This window comes from Acanthisitta chloris, unplaced genomic scaffold, assembly GCF_000695815.1.
Source record: "Acanthisitta chloris isolate BGI_N310 unplaced genomic scaffold, ASM69581v1 scaffold16583, whole genome shotgun sequence".
Lineage (NCBI taxonomy): Eukaryota > Metazoa > Chordata > Aves > Passeriformes > Acanthisittidae > Acanthisitta > Acanthisitta chloris.
In genome coordinates this window covers 20,959-36,032 of record NW_008664432.1, presented here as the reverse complement: position 1 = coordinate 36,032, position 15,074 = coordinate 20,959, and the positions used below count along the sequence as shown (strand labels likewise).

Here is a 15,074-nt window from a genome sequence, read left to right as displayed (position 1 = left end):
TTTTTTTTTTTTTTTTTTTGACATTATCTCACCCATTTAATTTTTAATTTTGAAGTTTTTCTGTGGTAGTTGTTTGACTGTTTTTCACAGTAGAAAATTTTATAAATATTGCTGGTTTAACTGAAAATCCAAACATTGTGAACCTGCTGGGGAACAAATTTTCATGGAAATCAAAGAAAAGGGATATTATTTTCTTTTATTTGCCTTAAATGTGAGGGGAAAAAGAAATCACCCTCTTCCTGAAGGACTTCTGTCTGTTATACAACTCATCAACTCTTAAAAATAAGATTACTGAATCAGTGAGAGCCAATGTTTTAACTTTTGGCTTTGGAGGGTAAGGTTGTTCAACAATCTCAAAATAAATGTTCAAACTGCACTGTTAAAATGGTCCAAAATTGTATGCCATCTATTCTGTTTTTCTCTGCAAGTTGCTAGTGATTGTGGGTGAAACGGATCAGCTTCCTGATGCATCTGTCTGAGCTTTGCAATTAGACAGAAAGACTTACTGTAGATGATTTTACTTCATGGAGGTCATGATAAAAATAGTTCAGCTCATCTAATGAGTATTATTTGGCTTCTACTATGATTCTGTGGTATTCCTACCAAAAGTCTGAATTCTCATGATCCCAACACTTTAAAGGTTGTGCATATGTAAAACTCTTTTATGGCTGCAAAATAATCATGTTTAGAAATTGAATCAGAAATGGAGTGTCTCTTGAGCTTACAGAAATTCTTGACTTGCAAGGGGGAAAAAAAATAATCTTTTAATAAAAATAAATCCTGCTTATTCATGTTTTCAGTATTATCAATGGTTTTGCACTGCCACTGAAAGCAGAACACAAACAGTTCCTTATGAAAGTTCTGATTCCCATGCATACTGCAAAGGGATTAGCTTTGTTTCATGCACAGGTAAGCTTTTATCTATTTTTAAGAGTGGTGGGGGTTTCTGTATTTGCATTTGAAACGGATGAAATTTAAAGGAGTATGTGTAGTAATGTAAATATTTTAAAATATTTGCAAATTCACTCTTTTTTTTACAAGAGTTTACAGCTCCTCTATCTAAATGTTTATTTTGAGATAATTTTTAGCCTATATTACAAGTGAAAGAATGTAACAGCAAGTCACAGTGGTGTCAGCTGAAGTGGGAAGCTTTTTTTGCTTGTAGTCTTGTCACACCTTAAGCTTCATTAAATCCCAGGGCCTTGTGCAGTTATCACTTCCTTTATATAACTTAAATGCTGTTTATCAAGGAACCTTAAGCACAGGCAGGTACTTCAGAAGAGCTGCTTGATTTCTAAAGCTGCACCACTGATGGGGAGGGGAGTGTTGTTGCCATTTATAAATGGCAGAAATGCATAGTAGCTCTCTGGATCTGCTAGAAATTATGTAGATCCATGACATGCTGTCAGAATGCTGCAGCTCTTCATCTGACTTCGATCCTTACACTTGCCACAGACATTCAGCCTTTCACTTAAAGAATAATCTGTATCCTTTCCAGACATATGGCACTGGGAGTACTGGATACATTTGATGAGAACTTGCAAGCAATTCTGCTGTGTCTAATTAAACTTGCTTTGTAACTTAGCTCACTAATACAACTCCTTACAGGCTAAAGACACATGGTAAAGAATTTCTAATTACAATGAAATCATTATGACAATATAGTTTAGGAACAGGATCAAGTCAAGAGCTTGCTTAATTCTATATTCTTAAAGGGAGTTTTAAATTAGTGAAATCTCTTGTCTTTGTGGTGTACTGCTGCACACTAGGCTGCTCCATGGGAAGAGTCAGTGATAGGAAAGGGACCAGTCACCTCCCAAGGGTGTTCTCTCCAACAGATCAGTACAGCAAGCTGTCCTTTTTTCTGGATATGTTTAATCCAGTTCATGGGTACCTGAGAGAGCCTTATTAATTCAGCTGTACTGCATACCTGAAAGTAGCATTTGGGCTGCTGATCAGGCCACTCTTCTGTAGGTTTCATGAAACACTAGTGCCACGTGCACACACACATATCACTGTGTTCTTGCTTTTGTATTATCCCAAAGGTGTTAGCCAGCACTAAATCTGCTTGTCAATCCAAAGTGACCTGGTTGCTTTATTGCTGCAGTGCAAGTGTATCCTACCCTTAAAAGTGAAAGCTTTAAAGCTGAATTAAACTTGAGTCTATGTGTCTTTGAACAATAAAGCATTACTGTACTATATATATAATGGGATTTTATGAGATTAATGTGTGACATTAATTATTTTTTTTTAATCTACATGAATTCATTCATAGCCTAAGGGTAAAAGAAATAAATTAGACCTGTTGCAATGATAGCATTGTAATTATCTGCTTTGGTATAACAGATTTTTAAAAAAATAAAAAGAAGGAAAGGTAATGCATGAATTCAAGCATCCTGAGTATTAAAATGTCATGCATGTATATAGTTTGTCTTTGCTTTATACTGCGAAATGAAAAATACTGTGACTTTTTAAAATCAGTCTTAATGGAATCTAGAATTGTAACTGCTTCAGCAATAGGATTATTGTATGGTTTCTGCATGAGGTGGTTGCTTAGTTACTCAACTATGTGCTAAGTAACTAAACAATAAGTAATGAGATAACATTAAATATCCCACCTTGGCCTGAGAAGTCTCTCACAGACCCCTCTGGAGGCTGGGAGAGAGAGCTGGTGACTGAATCACACCATGCTTCCCACTTCATGCACCTTCCACACACACTTGTTGGCCATTGCTCTGGGAAAGGACACTCAGCTGGGCAGCAGCTGCCTGATCTCTTGTAGCCATGGAATATGCTAAAGTTTTTTCACCTGTAATCTTGCCACCAAATGTTGAGTGCTGTAGGTGTCTAGTACTTGAGCAATGTGCAACACGTGCTCAGTCAAACCTGTGTTAGAACTTGTTTTTTGCTGAAAGTATCACATTTTTTCCCCCCAGTGTGGATGTTTAAAAATGATAGCCTTGTAATGTTAGTACAGGAATTGGTGTTAAGAAAAATCTGTTTGGATACTGGATCTGAGTTATGGAAATAACTTGTCAAGCTTAAAAGTAATTTTCTTCTAGAACAAAAAAAAAAAAAAAGATGATATTTGGTATGCAGGAAGTTTTTGTAAGATAGAGCAGGCCTGTATATCTTGCTGCTCTAATTGCTGTTTTGTTTAGTTTGGACTAATATGAAATGGCTGTGTTAGGGGTGTTTTGGGTCGGGTTCCCCCCCATGATGTGAAGTGCTTCCATTAGAAGTTGTGATATTTAGTTATGCTGCAATGTCTAAACAGTGTCTGCTTAAACTAAATAATCACATGACTTACATTCTAGCTCGCTTATTGTGTTGTACAGTTCCTGGAAAAAGATACAACTTTAACAGAGCCTGTAAGTAGTTTCCAGTTTTGAATGTTTTTCTGTTTTTAATTTCAATTAAATATTTCAGTGTAACCTGTTAGAATCATGTAGCAGTGATCCACAAGTGTGGGGGGAGGTAGCAGGGGGAAATTAAATCTAGAACAGTTGTTAAGAAAATTCTGGGTTTGAAAGGGCATTTCTCTCTCAACCTGTGGCCAGGATAGAGTAACAGTTTGAACCACTGATATCATACGAACTCCCCCATATAGAAAGCATGTCACAACTGGATTCTCTCCTCGTAAGAGCTAAACTTTCAGTGTTTTTGGTACTGATTTGCTTGTGCTCAGCCACTGCATAAAGTTGAAATATTTTAGGGAATAAACAATCCCAAAATAAAAGTTGAAAAGGAAAACAACACTTTATTTAGACAGAAAGAACTCTGAAATTCCAAATTTCTGTTCCGTCTCTCCAGTTCCTGGGGTGCCTCTTGGCGGTTAGAATACAGGTGCTTCAGGCATCAGTGGTTTTTGCCAGACTGAGTCTCTCATGATACATATTGACAGCTTAGCTCAAAAGGGTTTTGCAGTGCTTTGTGCAAGGGCTTTGGGCAGGGCCCATAAAGAAGAGCAGAGGCTCAGGGCAGTGCTGCAGCAGCTCATGAGGACACAGACTGATGTCAGACCAGCTACAACAGAAATGGGCTTTTAGATGGAAAATCAGTAATCTTTCCATTAGGGGTATGTTGATATTTAGGTACTTTATCCCTTTTTATGACAGGAAAATGAAGAGCTTATGGAAAACCTGATTTTTTTTTTTTTTTTCTATAAAGAAAAGAATTCTTTGGGGACTCTTTGGGGAAACAACATAGGTCTGGTTTTTTTGGTGGAAGCTTGTTTTTTGCACAGCCATTGATACTGATGTTATTCTGTTGATGGTGCAGGTGTCTATCAATTTGCCTTGTGTGCTTTGAAGCATCTTCTTCTCCCCTACGCTGCAGTGCTGCCAGCTGCACTGGTCAATAAGCTCATTTTGTGGGATAGGGTGAGGAGAAAGGATTTGCATAACCCTTATTCCTTAAGCCAAGCGATAAAGCAGCCCAGGCATTTTGACAGTGAAAGTTGACATGTGAGCAGAAAACGTGTAGTATTACGTAAAAACCTGCAGGAGTGAATGAAACGACAACGTGACAAAGCCAGAACTTCCTGATATGGATTCACAGAAGTGTGATGCAGGATCCAAGCCCAAACTTTGACATGGAGAAGGCAGAACTTGAAGTAGGAATGCCATGGTGCAACCCTGAGATTCATCTGGGCTGTAGTTTGTACCATTCTGGTTACCTTTAAATCAGTAAAGGTGAATTCAGACAGGAGAAGATAAAAGAACTCACTGCAGGGTCACTGGCTCTGTTTACTTAGTTCATGACTTTGAGTCCGTATTAAAACTTGCTTTATAAAGAAGTAGAAGTTTGTAAGATGATAGGAAGTGAAGCCTGAAGTAACTTTCTGAAATGCTTGAAAAAGAAATGTTAAAATTTGGGGCAACTGATGAGATAACATTGGAAATTTTCCTTGGCTTTAGGTCAAGTAATATTTTAAGAACTCCATCAGAAGGCTGTCTTCATGCATACCTTACTGTTATTTTTCTGGCAGGAATTGTCACTCAGGGTCAGTTTAGAGGACATTCAATCTGAGCTCTTGTAGCTATGGTAGTCTGCCTCAGGTCAGTCCTGATGTTTGCAGAGCTGACAAGAAGAGTTTGTTACCTAACCCTGCTAAGTGTGATGGCCTTTACATTGAAGAAATCAGGCTAAACGTGCAGCCCCTGTACAGGAGCTAAGTTTCCTGGCAGGTGCCTGCTGTTCCAAGTCACTTTATGGGAGGTTTGTAGCTCAGGGAAGAATATTAATCTAAAGATTTTCATGGAGTAAGAGCAGCAAGATTTCAGATCTCCATTTATGTTGATGACTTCTTTGAATAAGATCTATGAACATAAATGTGCATGTATCAGCTTTTTAATAGGAAAGCATAGTCAAGCTGGAAACTGATATTCCAGCAAGGAGGGGCAACATATATGCATCCTGTAGAGGTGTGCACTGTTATACTGGGAACACGTTATTTCTTTATCAAGTCGGGTCTCTGTATCAAAGTATGTTCTGACACTTTTGCAGGAACATGTGCTGGAAAGTGACTTTTCTAGCTAACTCAATTTTAGGCTTATGAGACTAGTAAATTCATATTCCAGTTTGGGGTATATGGTAGGTAGTCACAGCTTTTTGTTGGCAAATGTGCTCATCTGAAGTGTTTTGGCTTAGTTGCAAAGGAAGATGTCAGCAGAGTGAGCTCTTACACCTGTAAATGTTTGTGTTTGCTCTTTAAAACTACAAAATCTCAGTATATGACCAAGTCATTCAGTTATGAGCTAATTAACAGAAAAAGGGGTCTAGATTTAAAGTGGCTTTACAGAGACAAATTCCAATTATTAATCTAGAGAGACAAGTGTAATTAATTCATTGAAGTCTGACTGTTTGAGAGTGGAGGAGACACAAGTGAAAGACTCCTGAATCTGGGAATGTCATTTGAACTGACATTGAATTTTGTAGCAGTGGGATATGTGAGTGTCCTAGGATAAAGACTTGTGGGCATTTAGTCATGTTAACTCTTTCTCTGGAAAGCCACATGTAGTTGTGAATAAAACAGGCAACTGGAAAGCTGAAGGAAAAAAAATCAACATGTCAAAAAGCAAACATGGAAGGTATTTGAATAGTTGAGTAAGTTTTCCCTTTGGATAGCATGGAATAGGTGCTGTCGTATCATGAAAACAGAGGCCCTTTCCTCAGAATGGAAGTCTGTAAGACTCTGGGAATGTTTCTGCTTCTGAAACATAGTTACAGCTTTTATTTTTTTCCTTCTACTTTTTTTTTTTTTAAGCCAGCATTAATTTTGTAATTTAGATGCCATGTCAGATGCTTATTTCTAGGAAAAAGGCCTCTAGCCATTTTGTTGTGTTCTCCTCTTCCTCTTGGGGACTGTAATTTCCAATTAAGTTTCCCAAATGTTGTTTTTTTCCAATCTTCTGTAAGGTAGTTTCCCATGTAGATGCCGGAATATATTTTATCTGTAAGTTCACATCTTTCTTTTAGTTTCCAGTCTAACATTGCAAATCGTAGCAGGGAAAAAGAATTGGTGGAGGCCATGGCTCCTCTGTTTGTGCTGTCAGTATGTACCACTTCCTCTCAGGCTCCAAACCTGTGATGCCAAGACAGGTGCTTCCCAGAGCATGGATGAGTAGAAGACAAAAGATGTTCTGTGAAATTTAGCTACAGGGGAGTTCATTTTGTGATGCTTTGTGATCAACATCTTATCAATTAATGTATGTACTGGGACAGGAGCGGAGTGTGAACAGATAACCACAGACACGGGAAGTGATAAGGGTCTAAGTTATTCTGCTTAGAGAAATATTGAAAAGAATGTTTATTTTCAGTTACATCTAGCTGTATTCAGTTTTCATTGAACCTCTGGATAAGGAAAAGCAAACTAGTACTTTTTTTAATCTTAGCAAGTATGTAATAGAAATTTGTTCTGCTTTAACTTGTTTGTATTTTCGATGTAGGTAATCAGAGGATTGCTCAAATTTTGGCCAAAAACGTGCAGTCAGAAAGAGGTTGGTTTTGTCTCTTATTTCTGGCATCTACTATGATGTAAAATATTGTGGGACAGATTCACAAACCTTTACCTCTGCTGTGCTCTGCCAGACATCCTGCAGAAAACTTGAGTTCTTGAAGATCCTCGAGGCTCTCACCTTTGTCATGTGACTCAGTGCAGTTGTTTTGTATGTCTCTGTTCTCACTAAATTAAAACTATAATCAAAGTTGCATTCTAATGAAGATATTGTGTAGAGAAACAATTTTCTGAGGTGAGAATTAGTAGATATTAGACCATGTTGGAGGTGGGGGAGCATGTCATCTGCAGTGTGACACATGTGAGATGCAGAGTAAGTGTCTGGTAAAGCAAACATACTTTCCTTTTTTTAATTTTTTTTTTTGGTAGTATGAAAATAATTTTAAACAGCCTTGGGGAAATCCTTTTTTTTTTCTATTCTATTTTTTTTTCTGGTTTCTTCTATGTAGTCAAAATGAGTTTGCAAATCAGGAGTTTGATTTATGCCACCAGATTCCACCCTTGACAGCTCTTTAAAAGTGAGGTCCCTTTACACTGTTGTTCCTGTTTCTGTGAGCGGTGTTAAATTTTTTCTGTGCCAGCTGCCCAGTGTTCTGCTGGCTGCAATTTTATGCAGGAATTAACTATTCATCACTTCAAAAGCTACTTTGGAGATCTTGGATAATGGTATTCTCTGCAGCCATTCTTGAAATAAAACGCTCTAGAGTTTCTTTTAACTGTAACAAAAAAAAATTCCACCAAACACATTTTACACAGAAGCAGTTTGAGGGAGTATTCAGAGCATTGACACAAAAGAAGTCCAAGAGGTGAGCTGGAACCTGGTAGCTGAAACTAATGATTGACTTCTCTTAGGCTGCAAGAACCCTGTGGATGTCTAATGCTTTGTCATGACACACAGTGTTCTTTGCAGGATTCATGACTAATGCATTAGCTGTTCTTTTGTTTCTGTTTACAACAGTGAGATAAAACATCCTCATACTTTTTCCTTTTTCTTTTTTAATACAAACAGGTAATGTTTTTAGGTGAAATTGAAGAAATCTTAGATGTAATAGAACCAACACAATTCAAAAAAATAGAAGAGCCTTTATTTAAGCAAATATCCAAGAGTGTGTCAAGTTCACATTTTCAGGTAAATAAAAAAAGATATTTTAAAAAACCAAATGCTGTAGGAACTTACTTTATGGTTGTTGACCCCTAAACTTTGTGTTTCAGGTTGCAGAAAGAGCTTTGTACTTCTGGAATAATGAATATATTCTTAGCCTGATTGAGGAGAACATTGATAAAATTCTACCAATTATGTTTGGCAGTTTGTACAAGATCTCCAAAGAACACTGGAATCCGTATGTAATGTTTAATTTTATTTATAGTACCAGCAATAAATTGTCCACTGTTTCAGGTTTGGATTGTGAGTTTGTAAACAGTACTTCATGTTCCCTTAGATCAGATGAAATCCATGAGATTGTGGGTGCTAAAATGGGCATCACTTTCAGCTGTATTGTGCTTTCATTGTTCTGCAGTGTTATGATGGAGACCTAGAATTTACTGAAAGACCATGAGAAAATTGGATGATGGTTGTTACACTGTAATCTCATGACATCTTGTGTTAGGCCAAAACGCAAATTCATGCTACTTAGACCAAAACCATTTCCAGGGGTTGCTTCTGCTATATTTATGCTTTGCTGTCCTGTACTACTTTAGATGAATAAAATTCTCTGTGTCTTCATAAGTAGTTATTGCTGCCCATGAGATAAGAAAGGGAAAAGATATCATCAGACAACAGCAATGCCTTCCACTATAAAGGATGGTAGGAGTGAGAAATGAGTGACTAATTAATTTTGTATTTAATGCCACAAGTTAAATATTGGTGGTTTTTATAACATGTTTGCAGAAGCAGTAACGGTATTGAAATACTAAAAAGCAGTTTGCTGGTGCCAGCACCCTGAAAGTCAGTGAGCACAATGTGAAGCTTGTACAGGCAAAAGCCAGGGTGAGCAGGAGCCTCTCACAGCCTAGGAGTAAATCAGATGTCCTGTTTTAAGTCCTTGGAGGCTTTGAAATTACTTCTGATTTATCTGAATGGTGTGTCTAGTGCAAACACGGTAGCTGAGACAATTTATATTTTGGAGAATTAGTTCTTGGAGCATCAATATATTTGGGGATGTGAAGCTTGTACAGGCAAAAGCCAGGGTGAGCAGGAGCCTCTCACAGCCTAGGAGTAAATCAGATGTCCTGTTTTAAGTCCTTGGAGGCTTTGAAATTACTTCTGATTTATCTGAATGGTGTGTCTAGTGCAAACACGGTAGCTGAGACAATTTATATTTTGGAGAATTAGTTCTTGGAGCATCAATATATTTGGGGCCTCAATAAATTATGTCCCTCTTCCCTAACTGCAGACAGAAGTTGTTCTTTATGAAGGAAGTAAAAGTCACAGGGTAATTGCATACCTTGAGGGGAAGGAAGTCTAAGCCTTTGGTTTTAATCTGGTTTGGAGGGCAGTGAAACAGGCTCATACCCATCTGTCTGCTCAATACAGATCAAGGTTTTCCTCTCAGAAAACCAAAACCCTGAAGAAGCTTTTGACTTCAAACCACATGAAGGCCAGTGTACCAAAAAATAAAGAAGTGTGTAAACAAACAGGCCAAGCCTACTGCACACTTGGAATGAGCTCTGTTGAACAGCTGGGAGATTTCCTAGTGCCACAATGGACAGAGGGTACTGAAAAGGCAATCCTGGTCCTTTGGTTATTTCCTTAGGCTTTTCTGTCACTCATTTTTCAAGGTCCCAGGGCTGCAGAAGCCACCCTGCTCTGCAGCCTTCCAGTCAGTGCTGCTGTGTGCAGGGGAACTTCTAGTGAGGAGAAAGATGGGGAAAGGCAGTTCAGTTACATTTTGATAAACAATAAGCTTTATGACAGGCACCTTTATGTTTAATTTCATTGCTAATTTTGTATTTTTGGTATAACTAAGAGTGGGTTTAAAGGAGATAAACAACACAATGGTTAACAGAGTTTTATTGAAATATGAATGCTTGCACAAAAAGAAGAGTGATAGCTAATGTGGAAGTGCAGGCAGACATATAACACACAACCAGCACTCCTCAAGTTGTTCAGTTTCTGAAAGAAACTAAGGTACTGGAAACCATTATCCAATGTTCTCTCCAGTGCTCTAATGGGCCCTGTGCAGCAGGACTGCCCAGACACTGCTGGGAGAGCTTCCAGTGCCTCTGCTAAACCACAGCGCTGTGGTTCCTCTGCTGCCTTCCTGAAGCTGTTAGCCAGGAGTTTTATTTTTCTAGATTCTCATATTACATTACTCAAATCTTGCAAGACTGTTGTTAAAACTTGGTTTATTAAAGGTTAACATAATTTAATGGCTTTCAAGGACAGCCACTGCATGAATAATTATACCCTGTGCAATTACACAAGTCAGGAACTTAAGGTTAAATAGCCATTTCAAGAAATGCTTAACTATACTATAATTTCCGCTGTAAATTAATAAAATCCAAAGGGTTTTGTTTCAGAAACTCACTGACCTTACAGGAGCATCTTGAATAAGAAGCTCAGAGTCCAGAAAGGAAATGGAACACTTGATTACTGAAGTGAATTTTGTCATAGAGTAATTCTGATGGCTGTGCTGCTTCTGTTCCAGAACCATTGTGGCACTGGTGTACAACGTGCTGAAAACCCTGATGGAAATGAATGGCAAGCTTTTTGATGAACTCACAAGCTCATACAAAGCAGAAAGGCAAAGGTAGTGGTTCTTTTTCCAAATGATGAGTTATGTATCTAAGATGTAGTTTGTTGTTGTGGCTGTGAGGTTCTGTAGTGGCACTGCTCAGCAGATGTTTGTTGCTGGATGTCCTGTGCATGAAGTGCCCACACAGGTGTGTGTCAGTGGTGTGGGGGGAGCTGAAGCCTGGGGAGGTGGCAGGAAGGCCCCAGCTCCCCATCCTGCCTGGGCAGGGAGTGTGCTCTTCCCTGTGTGGTGAAAACAGGCTCAGCTGCTGCTGGCTGTGCTGCCTCAGGGGTGTCTTGAGAGAGCTGAGCTGGAGAATGCTTCAGAGCAGAGTAAAACATCTCTCTACCCTACTAACCTACTGAGCAGCACTGTTGGAATAAAGGAGGCAGGGCAGGGTGCAGGTTATCCTTGGCCAGCTGAGACCACATGCCAAGTCTCCTTTCTGTAGCTGCTCTTCTCCCCCAAAGATGCTTAGTCCCTTAATTGGCATGTGATAAAGAACCTCCTCAGAGCTGCAGCCATCTGTGCAAGGCCACCCTACAGCAATTGCCTGTGTTTGCTGGAGCAAAGGTACAGTTTCACCACTAACCATTACTGATTTGTGTGCTCACTTTTTAATTGAGGAAACTGTCACTGCCTCTAAAATTAGCTTTGGAGAAAAGCTTACAAAAGAAAGTAGTAGAAAAATCAGAGTTGTTTTACACTCCGTCTGGAGATGCAGTTACTTAACTATCTTCACTCTTCTACAGAGAGAAAAAGAAAGAATTGGAACGTGAAGAGTTGTGGAGAAGGCTAGAGGAGTTAAAGCTCAAGAAGGCGATGGCAGACAAGCAGAACAGCACTCACAATGTGCTCAATGCACACAATACAAGTGCCAAATAAAAGAAATGACCACCTCTACTCAGCAGACATTCTTTTTTTGTACCCTTTTGAAATATGTAAGGATTTGCAAAAGAAACCTCATCAGTATAATAGCAACAGCCAATTTTTTCTCTGGCAAATGTAAAGATTTGAATTTAAATACAGCAGCTAAGTGATGTCACTACCACGACATATTGTAAATTTGTCTAATTATTGATATACTGTCACTTCCAGCGTTTCATAGAAATGAATTATCATCCTTACTGAGTGAAATAATTATGGGAGTGGTGAGAATTATGACTTGAATTTTTGATTGTGTTGCACATAGGTGGTATAGTTTGCTATGTACACATTTTTCCTTGTTTTATATGTGCTTTTCACATCGCTGCATACTTTGGTTAAGATGATAGAAAAGGCTTCTAGTTGTGCTGTATTTTCTCAAATAAAACCAAGGTACGTTACCAGTAACTTGAGACACTCAGTATGTGCCCCTTACAGCAGTGAAAGGAAGGTGGATACAGCATTGTCCTTGAATTCCAGATTGGAGCCAGATTTAGATTTATACAATGCTCACATCAGAAGGAGACAAGGTAGGGAGAGAGTCAGCTGCAACAGGTTGGGATGGGCAGTGCCTCTGCCCCATTCTTGTTGCCTCTCAGTCCTGGGCTAGTTAGGGATTTCCTCCTGCTACAGCTGAGGATGGAGCTTCCTCTAGAGAGCCCATCAATGATGCTCCTCATCAGCCCAAGGACCCTGCAGAGTAGTGCAGGTCTCTCGCTGAGACTATCTTGGATGTTTCTGCATTAGTTTTAGCATCTCAAGGGCTGAAGAATGAGACCAAAATTGGCATTATTAAATTTTTTTCAGTAATGAGGGAAGGATGTCAAGAAATAGTTTTCTTTAAAGAAGATGCAGTCTGTTTCTTAAAGGTGGAAGTCGACAATAGAAGTCTTGTCTGTTTACTTGATCAAGTATTTTTCACATCTTTTATCAGAGTACCATTCCAATCTCTTAAATTGCAGTTGTGTGGAAAAATTTTGTAATGAAAGATCTTTTGGGGAATTGAGCAGCATTCAATAAAGTCTTTATGTTTGTATTTAGTGCTGTACCTCACATCTTTGTGTTTACGAAGACCAGGAGAATTAGAATGGCTGTTCAGAACAACCTTTTTTAACTGCACAAGTCTCTGACTCACCTGTGGATTTTCACCAAGTGGCACAAGTGTTGGAGGCACAGGCTGCTGTGGTTTTTTTTTTGGTGAGCAGGGTGAAAGGCTTGGCTCTGCTCTGTGGTGGCCAGAACAGGTGTCCTGGGCTTCCCTTAGCTATTGCTTGGCTGGTTTACTGACACAATGCAAGCAGGTTCCAGGGAGGGGGAAGTCTCTGTTGCACTGAGTTGACTTTATTACACTTTTATTGTTGCTTCATTTTTGTCTCTAAGTAGTTGTTTCACAGAGGAAATGGGACTAGCACTGCCTGAAGGGGCTTACACTTCCAGCAGCTCTGTCAGATCAATCCAATTAGCTGCTGCTCTCTGTCAGTTTAATATTAAAAGACTACAGAATCAGCAGACTAAAGTATTTTGCCCATGGTAGCAGGCTGCCCAAAATTTGGGGGGTGGGGAAATCCTTTACCTTTCATGGTGGTTTGAAGGGAGAGGACTGTCCTGCAGGCACAGCTCACCTCAGTTCAGTGCTGTAGTGCCTTTTTGCACTCCCAAGAGACAAAATATTTTCAGCTGTCCTACAGCCTAAAGGAAGTAACTTCCACAGTCCTGGGGAATGGAACACTTACCTTGCAGGGGTACAAAGAGCAAATCACTTGCTTCTGTCATTGCTACAAGTTGTTCAAAACATTACAAATATGGACATCAAGACTAATAGGAAAACATCACAGTAGCTATAAGAGGCCTTTCCAAATTGTGCAACACTCCTATAAATAGGTGGTATGTAAAAGAAAGGTTTCTTGGCTGGGATCAGCTGGGCTGCTCTAGTAACATTTCCTTATAAAACAAAACATCCTGACAGCTGAGATCTATGTCTTATGACTGGACTGCTGGGGGAATTCAGTGGGGGCAAAAAGTGCAGTAAACACTGCAGAAAGGAGTGTATGTGTTATTTTATCATATCTTCCATGTACCCCCACAGCTGGGGCTAAGTTCTTTTTCAGCTTACCTTCTGTGACCTCACTGGCAGAAAAAGAAGAAAAAAATGCAGTAGGATCCATCAGTACCTGATCAAGTTGTTTACAAATTTATTTTTTTTTTGCAAAATCCAAGAAACAGATGCTACTAATATCATTTATTAAAGGAACACTTGGGTGTATCTTTGACAGCAAGGAATCAAGAAAGGTCAGTTGTCTGTGTTTTCCACTGCTGCATGCCTGTTCTGTAGGTATTTGGGAAAGTCAAGGGCTCTAAGCTGCTCAGGGCAGTCACAGTGGAATGCTGTCCTAGCAGCACAGGCTGTGATGTAGCAAAATCCATGGTGTTTTTCTGGATATGGATGGTCTAAGTGTGGGGGTTTTTATCCACATCCCGTGCCTGATTTCTGTCCTATTCCCCACCACTCTGGATGGAGTAGCTCTCAGTTGGCTTCAGCCCTGCAGTGTTTGGCCTCTGCTCCCCCTTCCAGTTTAATCTCATTCCCTCACTGTGCACACCTGAGGCAGGTACAATATTGGCCCTGTTCAGCAGCCATCATTGCAAGCCACTGAAGAGGAAGTGGTGGCTGGACACCACCTTTCTCCCATACAAATACTTTTTTCCCCAAACAGACAGTGCTGGTGTTTTATCTTACTACAATGAGTTGTTGCTCCTTTGTTTAAGGCTGTGTTTGGTCAAGGCAGTGCCTTGATTTGCTCTGGAAATCAGCTCAAAGTAGTGAACTTTGTTCCAAAATGCTTCCCCTTGGACAGCAAAAAAAAAGGGAAAAAAGGTGAAGGGTACTTCTGATATGCTTACTCCTATATTCATATTTTGTTAGAAGAGGAAGGAAGAAGCAAAATATGACTTGACATCCTTGCAGCAAAGTCTTCAGAGCAAACATGCAGTGGTGCACTGCTTCCCTGTAGACTCCAAAAATCCAAGTCAGGCATCTCCACTAACAAGGGACTTATAAGGAAGAAAAATACACCACCACCCCCAGCACAGCTAGTTAGGAGGCATTCCCCATATAATTGAGAATCACATTCAATGCCAGACTGATGAAAGACTCTTTTTCACTTCCTTAGCAAAGACTGGGGCAAACAGGGATAAGCAACAGCCTGAGACAGACTTTGACAATGACTATCAGCTCAGCCCCAGAAAGTTATCATGTTGCTTGAGTTTCCTTTAAGTTGGACTGAACAGCTTTTTGTTTTTCACCTTATCCTTGTGCAGTAACACTCCTGCCTAGGCTGTTTCCAGCTCAGCTGGACCCGAGAGCAGGTAGCTTCAAAAAAGGTACACAATATCTTATT

At 39.5% G+C, this 15,074-nt stretch overlaps 1 protein-coding gene across 1 annotated transcript in view; it reads left to right on the top strand.

Moving 5' to 3' along the window:
• The window catches only part of PPP2R5A (protein phosphatase 2, regulatory subunit B', alpha), a 30,268-nt gene extending 18,544 nt beyond the window's left edge, over window positions 1-11,724 (top strand). The window contains exons 7-13 of the mRNA XM_009071353.1: window positions 801-909; window positions 3,318-3,371; window positions 6,951-7,001; window positions 8,028-8,147; window positions 8,231-8,358; window positions 10,666-10,767; window positions 11,505-11,724. Coding sequence (XP_009069601.1) covers window positions 801-909; window positions 3,318-3,371; window positions 6,951-7,001; window positions 8,028-8,147; window positions 8,231-8,358; window positions 10,666-10,767; window positions 11,505-11,637 — 697 coding nt within the window. The 3' untranslated portion in view covers window positions 11,638-11,724. The remainder of the gene's footprint in view (window positions 1-800; window positions 910-3,317; window positions 3,372-6,950; window positions 7,002-8,027; window positions 8,148-8,230; window positions 8,359-10,665; window positions 10,768-11,504) is intronic.
• Window positions 11,725-15,074: the final 3,350 nt, after the last annotated feature.